The sequence below is a fragment of the Harpia harpyja genome, chromosome 19, assembly GCF_026419915.1.
Source record: "Harpia harpyja isolate bHarHar1 chromosome 19, bHarHar1 primary haplotype, whole genome shotgun sequence".
Lineage (NCBI taxonomy): Eukaryota > Metazoa > Chordata > Aves > Accipitriformes > Accipitridae > Harpia > Harpia harpyja.
In genome coordinates, this window is record NC_068958.1 from 255,877 (window position 1) to 280,048 (window position 24,172).

Here is a 24,172-nt window from a genome sequence, read left to right on the forward strand (position 1 = left end):
GCTCGTGACGGCCGACGACGGCGCTTCAGCGAGAGAAACCCCCGCGCCAAGCCGCTCCTCAGCGCGGCCAGCGCCGTGACGACAGGGCCGACGGCGGAACCCGGCTCCCCTCGGCGCGGAGGGCGCGGAGGAGCGCCCGCCGCCGCCGCCCGGCCCCGCCCCCCGCCAGCCGTGAGGTCACCGCGCCCGGGCCCGGGCAGCCCCGCTGCCGGCGGCGGGGTCGGAGGCGGGGGGAGCCCGAGGGCGCTTGCCGCTGGTGGATCCCCGGCGCTTGTGGGAGGAGGAAGGAAGGTTGTCCAACCAGAACGTGTCAGCTCGGTGCGGGCTCGCGTTTCTTTCCCCTACCAGGACGTAAGCCTGCCACAAAGGAGCTGAAGTTCAAGTAAGGCTGCCTCAGCCTCGCGCGGAGTGATGGACTCCAGGCTTTGAAAGGCGAGCGTCGAGCTCTGCCCGCTCCCCCGCGGAAGGTCTCCCCGCGCCTCCGGGGCCGAGCCCGGGCGGCCAGGCTGTGAGAAGTCTTGAGGAAGAAAAAGGGAGAAAGAGAAAAAAAGGAATTGTGCAGAGCCCCTCGTTACTCCCTTCTCTAACCCCGGCACGGCGCACAGGGCTGCCCAGCTGTAGACGTCAGGTCACTGACGAGTTACGCTTTTGACACGACCAGCCAAGAGAGATGTCACAGCTCCTGTGGACGAGCTGTTCTGGAAACCTTCGGTGAGAGGACTGTAAAGGACCGAAGAAAGAAGCCAAAGGAGACGGGGTAAGCACGGATAGTACCGATGGATTGCGTTTAAAGTATGCAGCTGGTCTTGTCCGTTCAGGGTCCAAAGACTGACTGCTTTGCAAAGCCAGCCAGCCGGACTCTCGCAGGAGCGAGTGTGTAAGCTTGTCAAAGTCGTTACTGCTCCCTAACAGAACGCAGCAAGCCTGGGCATTTTTTATTGGGGGGGGGGGGGGGGGGGGGGGGGGAAGGAAAAAACATACTAAAATATGGCCGTAAAGATAGCTGAGACATTTTATGATGCTAGGCAGTGAAAAGCCTCCTTGCCATTATTTTCAAGAATATGAAATCTTCTTTTAATCTTATTTAATTCTACATGTAACTTTGGGCTTCACGCTTCCTCAAACTCACTGAAAACGCATATACTTTTCAACAGACTTTCTAGGACATACTAATTTCTGTGGTAACTTTTCTAAAGGACTACCTGTGTTAAAAATTATGAAATCTCCATTCAGTCTTTCTTACACTCATGTCTGATCAAGGAGATACAAAAGTTCCTGGAACTTCAACAGAGTCTATAAAACAAATATTTGAAAGATTTTGTAAAAATTTCATTTAAAAAAAGAGCCTAGCATGTATGAATACCATTGTGTAAGCATTAAATATTTACTATATGGTCTAACTACTATTTTTCATGGGCAAAATGAGTCACATTTATTAAAATGTGAATCTGTTTAAGGGCTGTTATGGACAATGTACACGCACACATATGAGCACACACAGTATGAGCACTTTTTGGTAGTGATTGGATTAAGTGAAAATAAGGTGAGGCCACTGTTGAGGGAAGCAACAACAAAAGCAGTGCGCTCTCTCAATAATTACATTCCACATCTATGACAGAACTTTAGTAAAGCACAAAGAACAATCCACAAACAACATGACTAAAATTCTTGGTAATCCAGAAAGAAAATTTGTACTTCTTGTAACTAAAAAACCCCTATCTTTTGCCAAAACTTGAAAAAAGTTACATGGCAACGAAAGATACATAATCTTTTGAAGTTTTTTGCAGCACTTCATAGTATTTCAAAACAAAAGTTCTCCAAGACCTAATTAAGATAACTCTCACATTCTGAAGTGTTTCTTTAGTCATCCATTCCCCTCAGTGAAAAAAGTATTTCCTTTTAAGAATAATGAACTAGTGCTTGAACCAGAATTTCACCACAATTTTAAGTGGACAGAAAAACTGAGTATAAAATGCATTATAATAAAAGTATCTAAGCAATTAATTGGTTTCTGTCAGTGTGGCACTGCTTACAATGGAATCAAATAACTAGTGGCAAAAACCCAAAAATCATTATTCCCCCCAGAAGTTTGGAGTTAAATTTTTTCAACTTAGTTTTACATCATGTTTTCATAACTGAAACTGCATGCTATTATGTGTCAGCCCTTCCCTATCCCCTATTATATTTACTTTAAAACTTCAAACAAAACTTTAAAGCTTTTCCTAATACATGTGGCATAGATACTACTGTGCTATATTTTCACTGTGAATTGCTGTTTCCTTTTAACAAAGCTGAAAAAAAATCAGTGTTCAGGTTTTTCACAGCAGTAATCTTCATCTAAAAATGAAACTGCACGAGTTAATTCTAAAAGAAAACCTGTACCAGTGGAAGTACCTCTCCTTAGGAAAAAGCAAAAATTAATAAATCACATTAAATATGAAGACTACCTGAAAAATTGAGAGGATGGATTAATATAATTCCATGCAACAGAATGTTTGGGAGAAGGAGTAAGAACAGAGCATGAGCTCTGAGAAGAGGGGCAGGGAGTAAGAAAGAAAGCAGCTTCAGAAAATTCATGCTTCTCTATCTTATCACAATGGTATTGTGAAATCCAGATCATATTACTGGCCTGGTGCCTGGAACATGCCAGCTAACTGTAAGTCCACAAACACTGACTATCAAAGGACTCTGCAGAAGCAAAAAACTAATGTTTGTTAACAAAAAACAAAACCAAACCCTCTGATCTTTTTATAGTAGGATTTTACATTTTTGACACACTTGCTCCATTTGCTTTTATAATCCAATTAAAATGTAAAACTGCACTAATCTAAAAACTCCTTTTAATACCAAAGACAAAAGTATTAAAGAAACAGTGAAGATTTGTTGCTAGTTTTTCATGTTCCTTCTTTAGAATGAACAATTACCAAACTATGTGTGAATTCACAATCAAATAAAATAGTTTATCTTTTCAAGAATAAATGCTGTAATAGCTAACACTATGCCTTTTGTGAATGTGCCTTCATTTATATATCTAAAGGCTTGAGGAATCTGCGCAAAAGGTACCATAGCATGTAAGGTATGTAGGAAAAGCGATCCCAGCCCATCAAATGACTGCTAGCCTCATTATATTAGATATGACCAGCACACAAGAACTGATTAACCCACAGAACTGAATTTTGTAACAGAGCGATTTGTTTTGCTATGCTAAACTCATCTGTATGTAGGATATCACTGCTACTTTTTTCTTCTAAGTCAAAACAACCATACAGGGAAATGTTAGAAAGTATCAGTGTTGTGCAAAAAGTGCATATCTCATCCTTCTTATATATGTGTTTTTTCACCTATCTAGGTTATTTCTAAAAGGCTCTGAAGTATCAGTTTAATTATGGTGCATTCAATTCTGGCATGTTAGACCTGCACGCACTCTTAACAATCCAACCTCTAGACTACAAACCCTTGAGTCAGAGCAATTTACAAGGATGGGAATAAATTGTGAGTGCTGGACCTTGCCTATCCACTCTTTAAGGAGATGAGTCACCTATTAAAAAAAAACCCAAAACCCCAAGAAAATATGACACTGAAATAAAACTATATACAGAAAATAGAGTGAAATAATAAAAAATAATCCCCCAAATTCTGGCATCGACTTTCTAAGGGATATAATACTCTGGGAGCCTTTTTAGGGAGGTTGAGTGACAATGATAGAAAATGGTAGCAGTTTGTCGTAAAAACAACAAATCGTTATCCCAAAGATATGACTTAAATGGAGAATTCCTATTTTATTTTGACAGCTTACTGAGCATTCCTGCTTAAGTGTAAAAAGTCGCACAGGAGACCTACTCCTTCACCTTGTTTGCAATGATTATCATAACTGAAGCCCAAGAGAACTAAAAATGCCTCCTTAGTTCCTGAGCTGCAACATACAAGACACTAAAAATCTATTCTAACTTTTTGAAGTGAGAATTGCTGCTATCTTCATCATATACCAGGTTCTGATGTATTAGCTCCTCAAACCAAATTGGTAGTGTTTTTTTTAATTAGATTATCTTTGCAATAAATTCAACTATACTGCAGTTCAAATAGTTACTGAAGTCCCCAGAAATCCCCTTGTGTAACATCCTAGTTTTAGCACAGAAAATTGCCTTCTCTGTAAAGTAGTCTCCAAGGGTAGACACAGTGTCATGTCTCACTTGTACAAGACCTGCATTTATATAGCTCAGTGCATCACACTTTCATACCAACAGTCCTCTGGCTTAATAACAGTTTACTATATATAGAAAAACAAGAGCGGCAACAAGAAGCAATTCTATGGCGTTTACCTAGTGGGTTCTTTTATGTTCCTTATCTGTAGGAGTAACCCATACCAATAGATTTAAGATACAAAATTTATATTCTGGTATGAAATCCAGGCAGTTATTTTCCACATTTGTCTTAGTTAAGGTCTTCCACACAAGATTTACACAGGTCATTATTTTGCTTTTGTATTTCTCTAAAATGCTATAGTACAGGTGATGTCTTCCTTAAAAATCAAAACACTTCCTCCTTGAACTGACTTGTAATCCAAAGTAAAGCATAATAAAGTTCAGTGCTCAGCTACCATCCAGTGGTCTTCCTATAGTCTCAGCTCTTTTTTTTGCACAACACTGAAAAGTGTAGTTGCAAAAAGAACATAGTATAAACTCCCAGAGACAAGATGCCAGTCTCTCAGCGGCTGAAAGACTCAACATTGCAAAACCACTTTAGATCTAGATACAATAGTGTTGACAATATATACTCAGGCTTTCATAAACTCCTTTCTTTCCAGAGTAATACTACAAACATCTATTTTATGAACAAATTTCATCCAACAGAAACAGCCATAGCATTGAAAGGCTACCAGTAGCATTTTCAAGTAAGCTTAATGATACTTTATTATGTTATCATAAGTCATATTCTTCATCTGATGGAGACATACCTTCATTCTCTTTTATACACAAAAATCCCAAGGATAGGTAAAACATTTCATAAAACATGAAAGAGATAATTAATCAGTCTATTTTGTAAAAATTAGACCCTCTGAAGCATGGCATCAGAACCAGCAAATAATAAAAAAAGGTATACATGTTGGAATATCCACAATGAAATGTGTATTTTGTTATAGGTAGCTTAAAAAAAAAAGACCATATGCTGACATTGCTACCTTTAATGCTTCCTTTTAAGGCAAGCTGATTAAAAAAAAAAGTGAACATTTGCCAAACAGTAATACTTTGCACATAGAAATATTTTTAACCTTTATCATTACAGGATCACGATGGTGATTAAACTACAGGATGTGAAACACCTGTATAATTTTAAATGGTAAAATACTCGAGTCTTGTTGAAATATCACATATAAATTTCAAGATATTCATAACAATCAAAAGGTAATATATTTTGACTAACCAAAAGTCCCATATAAGCATGACAGAGTACAGGACAGAAAAATATTTCAAAGCAAAGCCGAAGAAAGATTTTATTTACTTTTTCCCTTTAAGGGACAGGAAAAACATCAAATGCTGAAACATCCGATATCCCTTTCAGAAAGTTTATTTCCTCATTTTTTCACCAGATCATGGGAACATCCTCAGTTGGGGAAACAATGAATGAGCAAACAAACCAACTTATTATTACCTACTTCCAGTTATATACACAGATAGGCCAACATTTGGTCTACAAACTGAAATTTTAACCAAAGTGCTTATGCTGGCTAGGAGTATGAAAAATACTATGATTATAACCCACACAACAATGCCGCCAAAAGTCTTCATACAGATGCAGTTAAACACTGGCAAAAGACAAACAGAAAAAAAATATTATTTTGCCTGAATAAAGCAATATATACTGCCAGGTAGGCTAAACATACACAAAATTGGGTTTAGGTGCATCTGCACTAGGGCAAGTTTGTCCCAACTCAACTCCCATGAAAAGTGCTTTTACGAGTACACAAATCTTGAACAGCCACAATCTAGAAATGAAATTACTTCAATATTTTTTAATTAAAATGACACCTATCTTTCTTTTTAAGTGTGCTGCTTTCACTTCTCCCGTTTTTTGTTTGTATGCTTGTTTGCTGAAGTTTTGTCAGTGTGCACAAGGATAAAAGACAGACATGCTGTATTCCAGTCATGAAGAAAATTTGTACCAAACCTGAAAGCATGCTTTTCTATCATGTAGTTTTGTGCAATGGTGAGGTTGAAAAGTCTACAGCTACCCAAGTGGAATTTTGCACTGGGGACAAATATGGCCCCAGTAATATCGTTCCCTCCCAGTCCACTGCAGAAGAGCTACTGGGAGAAGGGGAGAGGAAGAGGGGGGCCAAGCCAGAGAAACAGGAAGAACCGAGTGATCAGCAAGCAACGGCACTAGTTAAGTACGAAGAGTATGAGCAATTACTTGGCATAAGTGCAACAGAAGAAAACTGAAAGCTAGTGTGCTAGCCATCAAATAAATAAGATCTTCCTCTCCCATGGGAAGGAATTCTGATGTCCTAAGAATCTGATGTTCTCCTACTCAAAAAGAAGAGGGAGATATTAAAAAGCATTAAGTCCTTCCTTAAAATTGTTTCTCTGGCTTCCCTCCCCACTTCCTCCAGCAAGCTTTTTTCTCCCTGAAAGATTAATCATTGAGAATTGTTCAAACAAGTATGTTGAACTTCATTTGAATCCAACTGCAGAAAAGAAGAAATGCCATTTATGTTATGTAGTCCATCACAATATGCAACAAATAGGCCTCATTCTGAACACTTTATTTTTTAGCTGAACAAATACAGACAATAAAAGACTTAAGAGATCACTTCATAAACAGACTCTGCAGGAAGAAGGACATCTGAAGACACTATGGTTCTTGTTTCTATTTGTACAGGAGCATTCTCTTACCAATGTACTTTTCCTTCCAATGTTTTTTCTTATAGGAAGAACACCTTAGAAAAGGTGACATGCAGGCAAGATCATGAGAGAGAAGCATTTCAGCACAGTCTAATCATGCTGATGTCATTCACTGATGGCTTACCTTCTGCAAACAGTGGTCAAACACTGCAACAGGTTTCCTAGAGAGGTAGTCGACGCCCCATGCCTGTCAGTGTTTAAGAGGCTGTCGTCCTGAAACCAGGACAGAGGCATTTGGACAATGCCCTTAATACCATGCTTTTAACTTGGTCAGCCCTGAATTAGTCGGGCAGTTGGACTACGTTATCATTGTAGGTCCCTTCCAACAGAAATAGTCTATTCTATTTTATTGTGAAAGATGTTTGAACTGCTGTGTTAAGATGAGGCTGATGAACTCTGTTCCATTTTTTTCTTAAACAGTTCTTAAAAAAGTTGAAGGAAAAAAAAAATCAAACTGTTATGTGTTACTCTATTTCTTCAGCCTGGAAAAGAACGTGCACCCCAAATCCTGTGCTCAATTAAAGACATGAGATGCTGTAACAAAGACACAAGTGAACTCTGAAGAAAAAAATCAGTTTCTTTTCAGTGGTCACAATAATTACAGTTTTTGAGGGGGGAAAGAGATATTTCAATTCAAACAGTGAAATAAAACCCATTTTACACCTATATGTAGGTGAGACATTTGCAAAAACAGTCCATCTGTGCAGAAGTATGAGGCCTGGAAAACTGCCAGGGTTTCTAAGTGTGACCTGCTGTGCAAATGCTGATTATGCAAGTTAAAGCTGTCTGGGGTGAATTTATGTTCCCTGTTTTCCAGGGCTCCAAATAACATTCCTTTACTTACAGAAACCATGTCAAACTCCCAACTTTTATCTGACAAGTTTTCAAGATTCTTGACAAGTTCTGTAAAGCACAATTTCTTTTCGTTTGCAAAATGAAAATGAGTTTATTCCAAATAAGAAACTGAGGCAAAAATGTATATCCAAAAACTTTAAGAAGGATCAAGTCCTGGTCACTTTTGTTTGAATCATTTACAGAAGCATTTACAGAAACTTCTATGGTTTATTTCAAAACAACAGAAAAATGTGAATGACTGACAACCGTATTTCTTCTTAGTATGAATAATTATTTAAGCATGCATATCTATCATTACCTTGATACTCTAAAAAAAATTTCTTAGAAGTCAGCAGCTGCCTAGGATCATAGAACAGTTCAGATTGGATGGGACCTCACCTTTGTCTTGCAAAGCATGGCTAATTTCAACATTAGATCAGGCTGCTCAGAGCCTTGCCTAAATCAAAACTTTACATATTTCCAGGAATGGAGATTTCACCACCTCTTTTGGTGACTGCTCAGTCCTTGGTCACCCTCATTGTGAAATTCTTTTTTTCTAAAAACCCAAACGAATTTTTTCTGAGGCAATTTGTATCCATTGACCATTACACTGTCACTGCACACTTCCAAAAAGAATCCATCTTCTCTAAAAACAGCCATTAAGTAGTTGAAGACAGCAGTCAAATGTCTCCTTCACTTTCTCTTCTGGAGGCTAAACAAACCTAGCTCTTTCTGCTGCCCCTCATACATCATGTCTGCCAGCATCTACCTATCCATGTTGGTTGCGCTCAGCTGGAGTCATGCCAGTTTCTCACAGCTGTTACTATCATTTCACATCATTTAAAAAATTTCATTGTACTGAAGATGACCAAGGAGTAAGGTGACAGTTATTTAAACACTGAATAGTTATTCCACATGCAATGTTTTACAAGCAAAGAAAAATATGATGGTAACACCACCTTGATTTAAAAAGTATCAAGCAGGCTTTATACACTGAAAAAGCTCCATACTGCCCCCCCCCTTATTTATTTTAAGAAAACTAGGTTATATATACACATGCCTATTAAAATTCAACAACAAAAAGCTGTTAGAAATACACGATATCAAAGTGCTGTTCAAGCAGCTGATAAGAGAGTGATTTGTGATAAGGGCATTCCTGGCAGTAGTGACAATGCTAAGCTCATGTTTCCAAGACAACTGTTGCCTATGAAGTTCTGGTATTGACTTATTTTTTAAGAGATTGTGATGGCCTGAAATTTCCACCTTGAATATGAATCTGCTCTGAGAACTAAGCGTAATTTCACCAAAAGGCTACTGTTGCAGTATGTCAATAAACACTACTAGCTAATTTTAATAGCTGGGGTCTTCTTTGTCCACCATGCACATATGCATGTGTTTCTCCCCTTCCAAGAAGAGACTATGAAGTGAAATGACCAGGCTGAGTGTAAAGACAATGTCCAGTGAGAGTCACGATAAATATTTTAGTTGTAAATTCTACTAGTCTGGAAAAACAACAGATTTTACTGTCTGTGATATTTGGGCAGTAGAGTTCTTAATTTATGATTATTAAGGACTAATGTAGAGTAAGTTTTTCCTTTTTTTTTTTTTTAAACTCTGAGGTTCACTATTGCTGACTAAAGTAAAATTGTTACATTTCACCTAAGCTATATCTCCTGCAATACGCATGCAGTTATAAAATACTGCAAATGAGCTATTTGATATTTTTAGAACTTTTAACAGCACATATTAACTTACATTCTGTTTACATTTAAAGGTTATATTTGTAACTGTAAGAAATGAAAATGTAATTCATATTTAAATGGAAACACCAATCTTGGAAAGTTTTGTGGTACTTGCCTGGAAGAAAGGACTCTTCAAATCGTGGTATTTATTACTTAGTTTCTTGTGGTTCTTGGCAGGCTTTAGACAAACTATCAGCTAGTAACTACGGTTCTGGCCATAGAATGATACTATTCCCCATGATGTCCCTTTCAGCCAACATAAGTTCATGCTGGACAAGAAAAATATCTCATTTGTACACAGACATGCTAGTTGCTATGCAATATTTTGTAAGTTTTAGAACAGATTATCAGTTGTAAGTTTGCATTGATTTCCTATTTGTTACTTACTGTTAAATTTATTTTAAAACAGAGTTTAAAAAGTTATTTGCAGAAGAATATTTGACCAGAACTAGAGGATCATGATGACAAGAAGATTCATCTGTTTAATGCTAATAACTGTTGTGGGAGCTACTGCAAGCAAAACACAGGAATTTGAAGGCAATGACGAGGAAACAGAACAAGAATTCATTTATATGAACCGATATAAGCGTTCCAGTGACCCACAGGACAAATGCACTTACACCTTTATTGTACCTCAACAGAGAGTGACAGGTGCCATTTGTGTTAATTCTAAGGAGCCTGAAGTTCTACTTGAAAACAGGGTAAATAAACAAGAATTACAGTTACTTAACAATGAACTACTTAAACAAAAGAGACAAATAGAAACTCTCCAGCAACTGGTAGAGGTGGATGGTGGGATTGTTAATGAGGTTAAACTCTTAAGAAAAGAGAGCAGAAATATGAATTCTCGTGTCACACAACTCTATATGCAGTTACTACATGAAATTATCCGAAAACGTGACAATGCCTTAGAACTTTCTCAGCTTGAGAATAAGATTTTGAACCAAACTGCAGATATGTTGCAGCTTGCAAACAAATACAAAGACTTAGAGCACAAGTACCAACATTTGATGTCAATTGCCAATAATCAGTCAATAATAATTGCCCAACTGGAAGAACACTGTCAAAGAATGCCATCTGTAAAGCCACTGCCACAAACTCCACAGCCACCAAATAAAGTGTACCAGCCTCCTACTTACAATCGCATTATTAACCAGATATCTACTAATGAGATTCAGAGTGATCAGAACTTAAAGGTTCTGCCACCTACCTTACCAACCATGCCTGCAGTTACTAGTATTCCAACTTCAACTGATAAACCATCTGGTAAGTAATATTATTGATATGTCTACATTAGTTTATGCTAATATGCAGTGGACAACATTTTAATTGTAATATCAAAAATGCAGACAGAATTTATTTATTTAGCAAAATAAATGCAAGTTAATTACTTTGAACTAACTGAGATTTCTTAGATCTGACGTTGTCTGTGTATCTATCTTGTGTATTTTTAATATACATGTTGTAGTACAAGCACAAAAAGAAAGCAAAAAAATGAACTCTGAATGTCTAACAGATTCGGACACAATAGCCCCACAGAGTTTTCTCATGTTACTTTGCCAAGACCAACCCACCATTTATATTACATGTATGAGATAAAGGAGCTGCAGAAAACTATTACTAATCAACAGTCAACCATCTAAATTTTATTCACCTGTGCCCAAGACCAAACTGCTAAAATTCATGACATCTGAAGGGGTTTGACACTTTTTGTGTAAAGATTTATGAAGTTATTACAAGTTTGTTGATCTAGCATGTGATAATTTTTGTGCTTGTGTAACTCAAAAAGGAATACGTATCTGCTCTGTACCTCACACAGGGCACTTGCACTCTTAAGACATGAGCAAAGGGAAGCAAGTGGTGGAATAGTAAGGGATATTATACAGCCCTCATTAAGAGTCTTGGGAGTTCTGCCATAAGCAAGATTAGAGGCATCTGAAATCGCATTAGAGATCAATTGATCTACATAATAAAGAAATGACAGGTAAAGAATCCAGTTTCACCTATGGTCCCACATATTTAAAAAAAATAGTTCAAGTATTATGTGTCCCATACAAGAGAATTCTGTTCTTCAGTGTGTGGGCAACATGTACTTGCTTCAGAAAAAGATAGGGGACCCACAGACATCTGAAACTAAAGCTCATGAACTGCACTCAGAATATATTCCAAGACTATTTGTAACATTTTCCAAAGGACATTGTCAAACTCTTAAGAATCATCAAATAATGCAACTGCCACATTTAAAAAACAAAAAAAACAAAAAAACAAAAAACATCTCTCCATGGAAATATCCACAATGAAAGAAACCTGAGCAGGTGTTTCAGTCTAAACACAGTCTCTAAAACACTTTGCTACAAAGCAGTTATTTCACAATATTGCCAGAGATTAATTCACCAAAGCTTGTGTTGTGGCATGCAGAACCTCAGCCAAAAATATCATGATTCTAATGTTCTATGTTAATCAAGAGAAAATCAGGTCTACTACAATTTCTTTGGAGCAATACACTACAGGATGGCCTCTTCAATAATTACATTTTGACTTTGATCTCAAAGTAGGTTCAAGCTTAGTACAGTATTTCCCTACCCTTCTGTAAGTGAAATGTCTTTCGAGTGTTCTTTTAAGACCCTTCCCCTTCCTCTTACACTCTTCTGAAAACTCATTAATTGGTCCACACCCTCCTCTTTCCTTTAAGTACCCAAACTGGAGCTGAGGCTTCACCATCACATAGCAGAATAGAAAAGTTACTTCATGTGTATAGTACTTTTACAGCATTTTCGTTCTTTGCAAAGTAAAACATTGACTGATAACCAACTTGCAACGCTGTAGAACCCCTAGACCCTCACCTGAGGAAGTGCTGCTTATCCAGTTATTTTTCATGTTGATCTCCAGAGATGCCTTCCAAAGTCCATGACTAAGATAAGATTTGACATCTGCTACTTCTCCCTTATCTATATAACTAACCAGAAAAAGAAGTCCCACATTTCTGCTGCACAAATCCATTATAATATTAATTTCCCTCCTTATTTTCTTGTTTGCAGCAGTTTTGATTTGTTCAAGCAAATTTCCAGCAACTGAAGTTAAGCTATTTAACCTTTCACTTCCAGGGTATCTTCCTCCCCTCTCCCCACCTTTCTGTTGGGGCAAGGAACATTTAGTACCTTTTCCTCATCCTCCAGAATGTTCTTCACTCACAAAGCACATCTCAAACAGAATCCCTCTCCACAATTAATGCTGTAAATGATGGTTCAGCCAGGTGTCTGGAATGAACTATGAAAAACCCACAAAAACACATCCCTTGCCCCCCATACCCACAACCAACACGCCACAAACCAAACAAAACTCACCACCACCACAACTGCCCAGCCACTGGAAAAAAATCCACCTATATTTTATCCAATCCTTTCTGTACTGTGTCTTGAGTTCTCAACCTTTGCCAAAGCTCGTGGCTGTACTCACCATCTGATCCTAGCCAACCTATGCAATGAAAACTGAAGCAAAATGGAAGAAAAATATTAAATGCCTTCTCAGTTTAATCTGTTGACAGCTCTCCTTCCTCACAAAGTAGCAGACCAGTATTTTCCCTTGATCACAGACTTACTACAGTCTTACTACTCTCAGTAGCTTTATTTCATTTTGTACATTTTGTCCACACTTGTTTTTTTGGGGTTTTTTTGGTGGTTGTTTTGTTAAAAACAAATAAACAAACCACCCCCACGAACAACCAGCCATGCCTAATACTTTGAGCTAGCATCTACTTAATCTGAGCTTTCTTCATGTTTTCAAAGCTACTGGAAAGGTCATGATTTAGCCAGGTCAGTTTCTTACCGTTTTCCCGAGCTGCCTTCTACAATAGCAAAATCTATTGCAATGTCCTCAGAGACTTTTTAACAAACTTGTAAACTCTTCTCTTGGACTAACTGTCTAAAGCATTTTCTCTGCACATTCTCTGATTTTGCTGACGTCTATTGTATTTAAGTTCATTTTCTTTGTTTTGCTTTTCACTTTCCTTTCTTAAGAACTGTGGCCTCCATTACTTCACGATCAAGATCACCTACACTGCTTTCCATTTCACATTTTCAATCAGTTCTTCCCTACTTACTAGGATCAAATGTAATCTATTCCATGTTTTTTTGCTTTCTCTATTTTAGATATCTATGAAAAACCTATCCCTAACAGACTCCAAAAGCTTGCTATATATTTTTTATCTGCTGTATTCTTCTCCCAACAGATACAGTTGGAAGTTGGTAACTCACTGGAAGAGGCAGGCAACAAGTATCAAAAACCAAACAACATTTAAGTTAATTATGCACATAAACTGCAGAGAAAGTGAGGCTTAAGTTACTTCACTGTTTTAAACCAAATCTCATTTCCCTTTGATTTGTACTAATGATTTTAAATTAATTAAAAGCTACAAGGATCCAAGCTTCCTGTTCCCCATTAAGCACTATGGATGATTACTGAGTCTCACCAAATCCATAAAAGACATATATAAGAGCTTGGAATATGACATCTCATTCTGTGAAACATTATGCAGTGTGAAAATATCAGTGCAAAGCAGAATTAGATGAAACTCTAATTCATAAGAGCAATTACATGGACCTGTTGGAGCAGGTCCAGAGGGGGGACATGAAGATGATCAGGGGGCTGGAGCACCTCTCCTGTGAGGAAAGGCTGAGAGAGTTGGGATTGTTCAGCCTGGAGAAAAGAAGGCTCCAGGGAGACCTTATAGTGGCCTTTCAATATTTAAAGGGGGGACGGGACGGGACTTAAAAGAAAGATGGGGACAGACTTTTTAGCAGGGCCTGAAGTGATAGGACAAGGGGTAATGGTTTTGAACTAAAGGAAGGTAGGTTCAGACTAGATATAAGGAAGAAATTATTTTTAACGACGAGGGTGGTGAGACACTGGCACACGTTGCCCAGAGAGGTGGTAGATGCCTCATCCTTGGAAACATTCAAGTTCAGGTTGGACGGGCTCTGATCAACCTGATCTAGTTGAAGATGTCCCTGCTTATTGCAGGGGGGGGTTGGACTAGATGACCTTTAAAGGTCCCTTCCAACCCAAACCATTCTATGATTCTAATCCTAGCCCCCTTCCCTTTTCTTTTTTTTAAATTACACATGAAAAAAAAAATTGGAGAAAATATTTTGTTTAGTACAACTTAATTGTTTGAGTTAAGGTCAAGAAATAAAATACGATTAGAGAATTTTTTAAAGAATCCAAACAGAATTAATGACTGCGGAAGACAGAAATTTAGGAGATGCAAGACAAAAAGACAGGGTTGGGAGAGTAATCATGTGGTTTGGGTTAGCAAAATCACAGACACAATTTTAAAAACTTATTTCACATTCTTCAACTTGGCAAAGGTGGGTGCAAGTCCAAAGCGATACAATACACCTCACACAATCGGTTATCAAAACCTATTCTGGTCTTTACAGTAAACGTAAATGTGTGGTCTCTTCATTATACAGCTCTGTCTTCATCCTGTACATCCAATACTACAAAAGTATTTTTGTAGCTAAATACATTTGTGCCAGTGAACAGGTACTGTTCAGGTTACAAAGGTACTATGTCTCAAAGGCCTGCCTGACTCCCTAGAGGTGATTTTATCAAAACTACCTATCTGAAAGTCAGGATGCTCTCACTTTTTCAAGGGAAGATAAGATGACCATTGTTTGTAAAGTATGCTTATACTTCAGAAGGAAGATTTACATTTTATTATTATAAAAACACTAATTACCAGACAGATGTATCTAGTAAAAGAACTGTCCTTTTCTCCTAACAGCAGCACATACACTATAGAGAAATTTTACACAATTGCTCCCCAATTTTTTTTTTTTAAAAGGGGCAATATCTGTTATTGCTGGCCAACCAATAATATGACTGGCAGTCACATTTACCTCAGTCACAAAACAGCAATCTGAATTGGAGAGCATAAGAACTGCCACAGAAATGAATTTAACCAACTTAAGAGAGTTCTACACACATCACTTACCATAAAATAAAGTGCTCATCTTTTTTCTACATGAATACTTCTGAAACAACCTACTTCATAAGTTACTTATAATTTAAAATCTTCAGAGCAGTGGCCCTTTCGGTAATGACTTTATGCAATCCTAGGACACTAGGCTCCTATGCCTACACTCAGAGGAAGGTACTTCAGAACAAAACATTATTATGACTATGATCTAAAACAAGACAGTCATGTAGAAGTATTTCCCTGTTATGTCTGAAGTATCTTTCCCTACCTGCTATTGTAATTTACTGTGTAGCGTGATTTAAATGTACAACTGAATATTTTCTCCTTATTCACAAAAGTAAGCCAAAACAACTAGCCAAATAACAAAAAATAGAGTGTCAGATTTGAGAGGTAAGGCATAGAAGAATAGCTAGCGTCTTGTTAAAAATTTATTAGGAATATTTGAAGCATTGGATATTTCAACAGAGACATCATAGTCTATTGCCTCCAAGATGACAAAAGCTGATGACTGCATAACAACATTAGCAGTAAATCATAAAAACATGATGTAGATAAATTAAAAAACCTCAGTCTCATGGTAAAATGTTCTAGAGAAAAGAAACTGAAAGAATGCATTGTAAAATGTGGGCATCATCACTGGATATAAAGTAATTTGAGAGATACACACTCTGTAACAGACAAGTTAATTTCTCTGCAAGGACTAGTGTCATGCTTTGATCCACGCATTTCCCAGAAAGTCTTATTTTATGAGGCACACAAAACACCCCAACGTTCCTGTTGCTGGTTCTTTGCAAAAATAAAGGAAAACGTAAAAAAATACTTGGTTTTGATTCCGAGTAGAAGAATTTGAAATTTTATGCATAAATAGTTTGCTGCGAATTCTTATTTCTGCATTCTTGTTTCCCACTCATGCCCCAAAGAATAAGTTAGGTAAGTTTAATTCTGTCTGCAAAACTGAACATGTACGCAACACTGAAATTCTACAGAAAAATTAACAACAAAATCAGTAAATAGCCAGTAAGTCACCTAAAGTCAACAACAGAGATTGTTCAAAATAACTACAATTGTATTTTACTCCATTCTACTAAGGAAAATATGAATTCCAAGTAAAATTTCTATAGTCCTATTGAGGAACATTGCTCCTCAGACTTGCATGAAAGAGCTAAAAGCCTAATAAAAGACTTCAGGATGAAATAGTTTAGCTGTGACACTAACAACAACTCCTTTCTTGGAGTTATTACCCAGAGGTTTGGGGTGGGATGTAGGGCTATGACTCACCAAACCCCAACTACTTTACACATTAATGCTTAACGACTACAAGTTTTAATATGCCCATGCAAAAAAGCAGATGTGGTTTATCTACAATGAGTGTTAGTTTATAACATCAAAAAGTTTAGCCCACAGTGTCAAAAATTAAACTAGATCTGAAAAACAATTTACTAGAGTGCAGAATTCTACACACAACAGGACAAACACTATTATGTGAAGCACTGCTACATCTGCTGTATAAAACAGACTTACATGAGTAGCTTATCAAAAAACTCTTGCTTTGTATACATTTGCTAATGCAACATGGGAAGATGACTAGACACAAGACAAATGGAAGTTGAACGTGAAAACTGAATGAATTTGATTCATCATCCTTACCCAGCAATCTTTTTCTGGGAACAAAACATTTAGTAGCTAGTTATATCAATTACGAAATGTATGTTTTCTTGTGCAATTGTTATAGAAGACATTATTCCTAGGAAAACATGCACACCAACCAGTTTATTATACTCTACCAGATAAAACCTTTAGGTAAACATTTTAAATCCATGCTGCATTATAAAAAATAAAGTTAAATAGTTAAATAATAAACAGCAAACAGTAATGCTAAGGTCAATGCAGTATTAACATACAGTGTATTGCTAATTTTATATGGTCACAGAGTTTTTCAAAAAAGGCATTAGTAGTATACAAAAATGAACATACATAATAAGAACACAGACAATATATATTCATACTGATAATTATGGCTTAATGAAGCAGATGGTTTAAACTGATATACCCTTTAGGTGAAGTAACGCAGATTTTGTACCATCAGGTAAAATCTTTGGATAGGAGTAGTGGACAAAATTCAAGTAAGAAATGCTGAAGTGTAATCTGAAAGACAGATTATTTAAACAGGGCACAGAAATATTAGACCAAAATATATATGTGAGGCTAAGCCAAACATATATATGCTTCTAAACAAATATTACCACTTAAACAAAACAACCCCCCCCCCCAAAACCCAAAGAGACAAAAGCAAACAAACAAAAACAAACAAAAAAAATTTCCAAGAACTAGATAGTTGGGGGGGTTAGCAAGATTTGATAGCCAATCAGAAATTTGGAGACACAAATGACACAAAATAGCAGAATATTGTAACACCAATGCATAAACTAGAAGTGTTAACTGAAAAGGTAAAATGTTTTCAAGTACCATAGAGACTATTTAAAGATACCCTACTGGAAATTCAGACCTATCCATCCATCCAAAAATAAAAGACTTTGAGAAGACCAGCAAATCTTGTCATGGTTAAGCAGCTTGGTAAAAGAGCAGTATTGTAAGAAAAGACAACATCAAAGCACTAAAGCCATGTACAAATCAGGAAATAAGAAAAGAACATAGAGAGTCAGGTTAAATATAGAGACACATTAAAATCTTAAGAACGACTTGCAAAAGGAAAAAAAGGCATAATAAATCTGTTTTCTAACACATCAGGAACAGGAAGCGTGACTAGAAGTTTATAGGGAAAGATAAAAAGATATAGTCAGAGAAATTAAGGCAACAGTTGAAAATCTAAATTCATTTTGATATGAGTATTCATTGAGGGGACACTTTGAGGTTCCTGTGTTGACTAGGTTAATGGCAAAGAGGATACTCTGCAGGATTTATCTCAAACTGAAATGTTGGTAGAGAGGTTATAAAGCCAATGAAAGAAGTGAATACTAACAAACTGCAGAGAGTAAAGCACATTCCCCAAGAGTTCTAAAGGAAACCGAATACGAAACAATTAACTACTGTGTAGTCTCTCACCAAAAATTGCCTTAGTATGTGAGGAATGAGAGGTGGCAAATGTGACACTGAAAAAAAAAGAAAAAATCCACTAATTGATAGAAAATATGCTAAGAACAGTATAACAAGCAGTAAACAAATCTGAATTATGTACCATCATCCAATCACCCTGAATAAGAATCAACTTGGGTTTTGTAATACCAATTTGATATCACTTTTAGAGATATTTGAAGGGCTCAGTGCCTATGCAGATAGAGTTCTGGTTGATATACAGTCCCTATGTATTTCCAGAAAGCACTGAACAGGTTTCTTACTAAAGGTGTTTAAATAAAGCTGCTACAAAGTACAAAGAGCCTCACATAAATAAATGATAAAAATCCCTTAATTATTAAGTATTTTTTTCATGAGGCAGAGTTAACCGTGGTGTCTTACAGAGATCTGTGCTGGGGCCAGTTGTCTTCAGTATGTTCCCTTTCATTTCTGACGGCAGATGACAAATCTTAGACTAAACACCTTAGTCAAAATTTTGGAAAGTTTAGTATCTGACGAAAAAACATCTGTCATGGAAAAGTAGTAGCAAACTCTGCTTTGAAGTATTTATAATAGTTTATGTTCATCTTAAAGCACTTTCAGAGAAAAGAATCATGTACCGTAGAGCACTGTTGCCACGGGGCCTAGAAAGAAACTTCAAGATTAGAAAGCTGTAAACACTACATCATATACTGCTATATATTTATTTTTATGAAGACAAGATCAAAGATCTGTGGTTGACTATTTTAGGAGTTTCTTCAATAATGACTCTGAACAGACAAGTTCTTTTTTTGTTTTTAGTTAAGTGCCACTACGTACACGTTGTGATAAAATAAACAAGAGCAATTTAAATTACCAGCACTCATTACATTTATCTTCTTCAACCTCTCATAATAAGCCATGCAAGTGTGTCACTGAGTACTGCATCTACATCTAGATTGCCAGAAATCTGAACAGTTAGCCACAACAGAAATGTAGAAGGGGCTTAGAAGCAGCACTCCTAGTCTGTGAATATGACTAAGGAAACAAGGACAACACAGCATGGCCACAGACCAACAACTTGGATTGCCTCTTGGCACACTGATTTTTTGATTAACTAGTTAAAAAGACCAAAAAACCCCCAACCTCCCACAACACCAAGGTTGTTTCTATAAAACAAATTTATTACTAACTCATTTACTGAGTACAAGGGTAGCACTACCATTGCCAGGTGTTGGACAGTGAATTATGAAAAAGGGTAGATGAACTGAAATAATTTACAAGAGAAATTACTCTTGGTAGCAACATACGCTTCATTAAGACTCCTCACGAGATGATCTGACAAGCCTTCCTCCTTCAGTGTTTGTGTGTGGGGTAAAAATCAATCAAGGGTCTCTAATACTGAGGATTCTTGTTGACTTCACTCTTCTGCTTCGGCAGCGAAGCAGCTGGGGGAGACTATCTGCAGATATCAACACAGACTCCTAAATCTTTTATATCTAAATTTCTCAGACTCATAAAAATGGAATCTAACTATCTTCCCATTGGATAAAATTTCTTTAAAAATCATTAACGTAAGATACTTTCAAAAAGAGTAAGCTCTTTATGGGCTCTACTAAACTCAAGGAAAAAAATGCATTCTCCTGAAAACAGGAGAGCATTATCTGTAATTCCTGTGAATATGAAGTATTTTATCTTCTCATTTATCTAAAATTTCTCTCACTATGTAAGCAGGCACTCCATCTTACAAATCTTACATTTCTATTTTGTGTTGTCATTTATTAAGGTGGCAAGAGTAACACCTACATTCTTAATTTATGTTGCTGGTTCCATTGCTAATGTCCATGCCAATGACATTTTTGGGGATCTAAAAAGCTGAATTTCTCAAAGACAGAAACAAAGTCAAACTTACCATTTTGATTTCTAAAGGAAATTATTAATATTAATTAATTAATATTCATACTTATCCATGGAGTCATTTATATTTAGTTTCTTTGAAGATATAATCAATGTTTTAAGTGCAGCTGCTTTTAACTAACTAACTAAATCTACCTTTATCACTAATTCATTGTGAAATGTTCTGGAAATAAAAGTTACGACAAATTAATCTGTTTGAAAACACTTAGTGGACACCGCACCTTCAATAAGAGGAAAAACAAACGCACTATTCAGCAAAAGCAAATCTACTGTAAAAAGCTACCAATTCAAATACTGCCTTGCATTAAAGATATGCTCGATTGCCTTTTGATGCAGAGTCCTGTTTTGACACAGGGCCCTGGAGAGACTGTCTACAAGCATTAGAAGATGGCCATGATACAAGCTCCATCTATCTTGTAAAACCAGAAAACACAAACCAGCTTATGCAGGTCTGGTGTGATCAACGGCATGACCCTGGTGGCTGGACAGTCATTCAGAGACGGCTGGATGGATCTGTCAACTTTTTCAGGAACTGGGAGACATACAAGGTTAGGACAAGTGAGCAGTTTAATGTTTTCTACCCTCTAAAAATTATTGGTAAAGTTAATTTAAAAGGTGATTTTAGAGTCTGGCCAACAGCTTACTTGAAAAGGAACTTGTGTGTTCCACACAAGAAGAGGAAGTCTATAAAATAAATTACTGTGGTTTTCTACTTAAGAATACACTCAGATTTACCACTAAAACAGATGCACAATATTAATATTAACATGCTTCTCTTGCTTCCTTTACAGCAAGGATTCGGTAATATAGATGGAGAATATTGGCTCGGACTAGAAAATATTTATTGGTTAACAAATCAAGGCAACTACAAACTGCTCATAACAATGGAAGACTGGTCAGGTCGAAAAGTATTTGCTGAGTATGCTAGCTTCAGACTGGAGCCAGAAAGCGAATATTACAAGTTGAGATTGGGACGCTACAATGGCAATGCGGGAGATTCTTTCACTTGGCACAATGGTAAACAGTTCACCACGCTGGACCGGGACCATGATGTATACACAGGTACAAGGTCCCTTTCAGCTGCCTTGCTTTTTTTGCTCCCACCTCCCCGCCCCCTTTTGGTTTTTTTCCCCTTCTTTTTTAAAAAGGAAAAATACTTATGGTCAAACACAAAAAAGAAATTACATTTTTAGAGATTTGTCAATTAGTACCTTATGAAGCACAAACTGATGTGTCAACCCTTATATGTACTAACACTGAAACAAAAATTCTCATTGAAATATTTATCATTTCTGTAAAATATGCTATGGGGAGTTATTTGAGACAGTAATGCAAACAAATTTTCCAGCAAGGGAGAGTAACACTACTGAGTCTATCTGTAGAACCTAACTACAGAGCTAGTTCCTGAAGAAGCCTAAATTCACCTCGTACCACATAATATCTACATGTATAAACACACAGTTTAAAAAAAAAAAAAAAAAAAATGTTTTGTGCTTAGCTTGCTAGCTTGCTTGCTTGCTTGCTGTAAGAATTTTCATTTACTCCTAAGACTGAATCGGAGCTTTCTTTTGCAGGTAATTGTGCTCATTACCAGAAGGGAGGATGGTGGTACAATGCATGTGCTCATTCAAATCTCAATGGAGTTTGGTATCGTGGAGGACACTACCGCAGTCGGTATCAGGATGGTGTATACTGGGCTGAATTCCGGGGGGGATCATATTCACTAAAGAAAGTTGTTATGATGATAAGACCTAACCCCAACACATTCCACTGAAATAATTCTCTTGGTTTGCTGTCTTATTCTAAAAATCATGTAAAGCTATGATGTTATTACCTGGAATTATCTTTTCAGAAATGAGGAATGTAAGATATTGTACATTTATTGCTAACATGTGAGGGCTTGTATATTATATTTTCAAGAATCATTCCAGGGAAAAAAAGCTGAAGAAAAAAAAGGAACTGAAATGACGTAACGTTCAGAACACCTCTTGGTACTCAAAGTAGTTATATTAAGCCTTTTAGAACTGGCAGTTTAGATGGACTGTAGATAACTTTCCAGTTTTTATTCCCTGTAAATTAAGTTTGGATGGTAAAAATACTGCCACAACATTTAAATATTTTTGTATGTTATATTATGTATAAATATTCTCAAATACAGGAAATATTACAAACTGTACAGCAAGAGTTTTATTATTATTATTATGAGCAACCATTTGACACAGGAAATTGTATCCTTTGAACTGTGTAGCTGGTATATGTACATTAGTGTGATTATTCCGATTTAATCTTTGTTAACTGCCATGAATAAAGGTAGTACTATATAATTTGATTTTGAGAGCAGATACTCAAACCATTACTGTTGTGATAAATCCAGCCTTTCCCCTTCACTTTGAGCATTTTTAATAATCTGCTCCTATAAATCAGAATTTACGTTTGATTCAAATATTTTAGATTAAAAACCCTAATGATTTTTCTTACCAAAATGAAGTAGCTACCTGCATATGGAAATTAATCCAGATTTACAACAGATATAACATGCTGTATAGCCAACATGTTATACTACGCAACAACTGTCACAGTATTTTGTACCTGACTTCAGTCATTACCTGCTGTGTAGCCTCTGTAATCAGAAATGGCTGGATATAAATTAAAGGGACTATCCAACTTTGCAGGCAAATGATGGATACCAATATATAAGCTATTTAATATCCTTAGCCAGTAGATGAAAATTATATAAAGAAGTTACCTGTAGCCAAGAGAAGTTATATTTACCATATTTCACAATTATAACATATTACTGTCAAATTATTAAACAGATTTACTCATCTATATTTAGAGGTCAGTCACAACTATGAAACACAGACTGGAATAATTCTAATATTCTTCTGAGACAGGTTTCTAGAACAGATTGTTATAACACCCATTTCAAAACAGCAGCTACTATGAAAAATATGTTAAAGAATGCATATAAGAGGGAGAGCAAAAGCCTCTAGAAGTTCAATTTTTTTTCAGTAAGCCTGTATGATACTTACTGTGCATTTGTGTGCACATGCTTGCACACTTTTTCCCTTATTACCTCATCACTTCTTTACAACAGTATGATGTGCATTAAACTGATGTGTGATGTAGCATGTGTTGTATATAACTGAAAGTAGGGTTATTAATATATTAGATTACCCCTGTAATATTGTAATCCTTTAATAAAGCAACAAATGTTATTTTGACACGTTCAGATTTCATCCTGTTTTAGTTCAGATTACTCATAGCAAAGAAGATATATACTTAACGTCACACAACTCTGCCTCATGATACAAATCAACTCTTACACACAACTACTATTAATGTGTGTGAAGTGTCTAAATATTGCAACATCAAAAGCAAAGCAATTTTCAGCTGAGAAAAACACTGAATTTCTACACAACCCAAGGGGGAAGAACTTTTTGTAGGTCATATGAAAACCCCAAAATTTTCAAACAGTATTCAAACTTCATCTTCCACTGGTTTATCTACTGGACTTGGGAAAACAATTAAGTTTTAGGTAAGAAATATTAAATGCATCTACTGGCTCTAGAGCCTGGCCACAATGCTCTAACAGTTAGGATTGTAGCATTAAGGCAGTAAAATTCCTGCTGATATCTACAACTAACCACTAGTTTTGTCAGAACAAAATGCACACACAGTGACGCCTACCTTACAAGAGTCACTTATGAGTTCTTCAATGTGCATGGTGTGTATGTATGCACATT

General features: G+C 36.6%; 2 protein-coding genes across 9 annotated transcripts in view; one reads left to right on the top strand and one right to left on the bottom strand.

Annotated features, from left to right (window-relative positions):
• Window positions 1-24,172, bottom strand: part of RALGPS1 (Ral GEF with PH domain and SH3 binding motif 1) — a 133,613-nt gene that overhangs the window by 62,059 nt on the left and 47,382 nt on the right. The gene's annotated exons all lie outside the window — the stretch shown is intronic.
• On the top strand, window positions 146-23,652 carry ANGPTL2 (angiopoietin like 2). 2 transcript variants are annotated; one of them, XM_052815987.1, is made up of 6 exons: window positions 146-757; window positions 6,929-7,071; window positions 9,888-10,744; window positions 20,781-20,974; window positions 21,218-21,488; window positions 22,001-23,652. In XM_052815987.1, exons 3-6 carry the CDS (start codon window positions 9,937-9,939, stop codon window positions 22,198-22,200), a joined length of 1,473 nt encoding a protein of 490 aa, XP_052671947.1. In that variant the 5' UTR covers window positions 146-757; window positions 6,929-7,071; window positions 9,888-9,936; the 3' UTR covers window positions 22,201-23,652. The 2 variants fall into 2 exon arrangements, with proteins under 2 accessions (XP_052671947.1, XP_052671946.1); XM_052815986.1 differs by lacking the exon at window positions 6,929-7,071 and having other exon boundaries at window positions 149-757.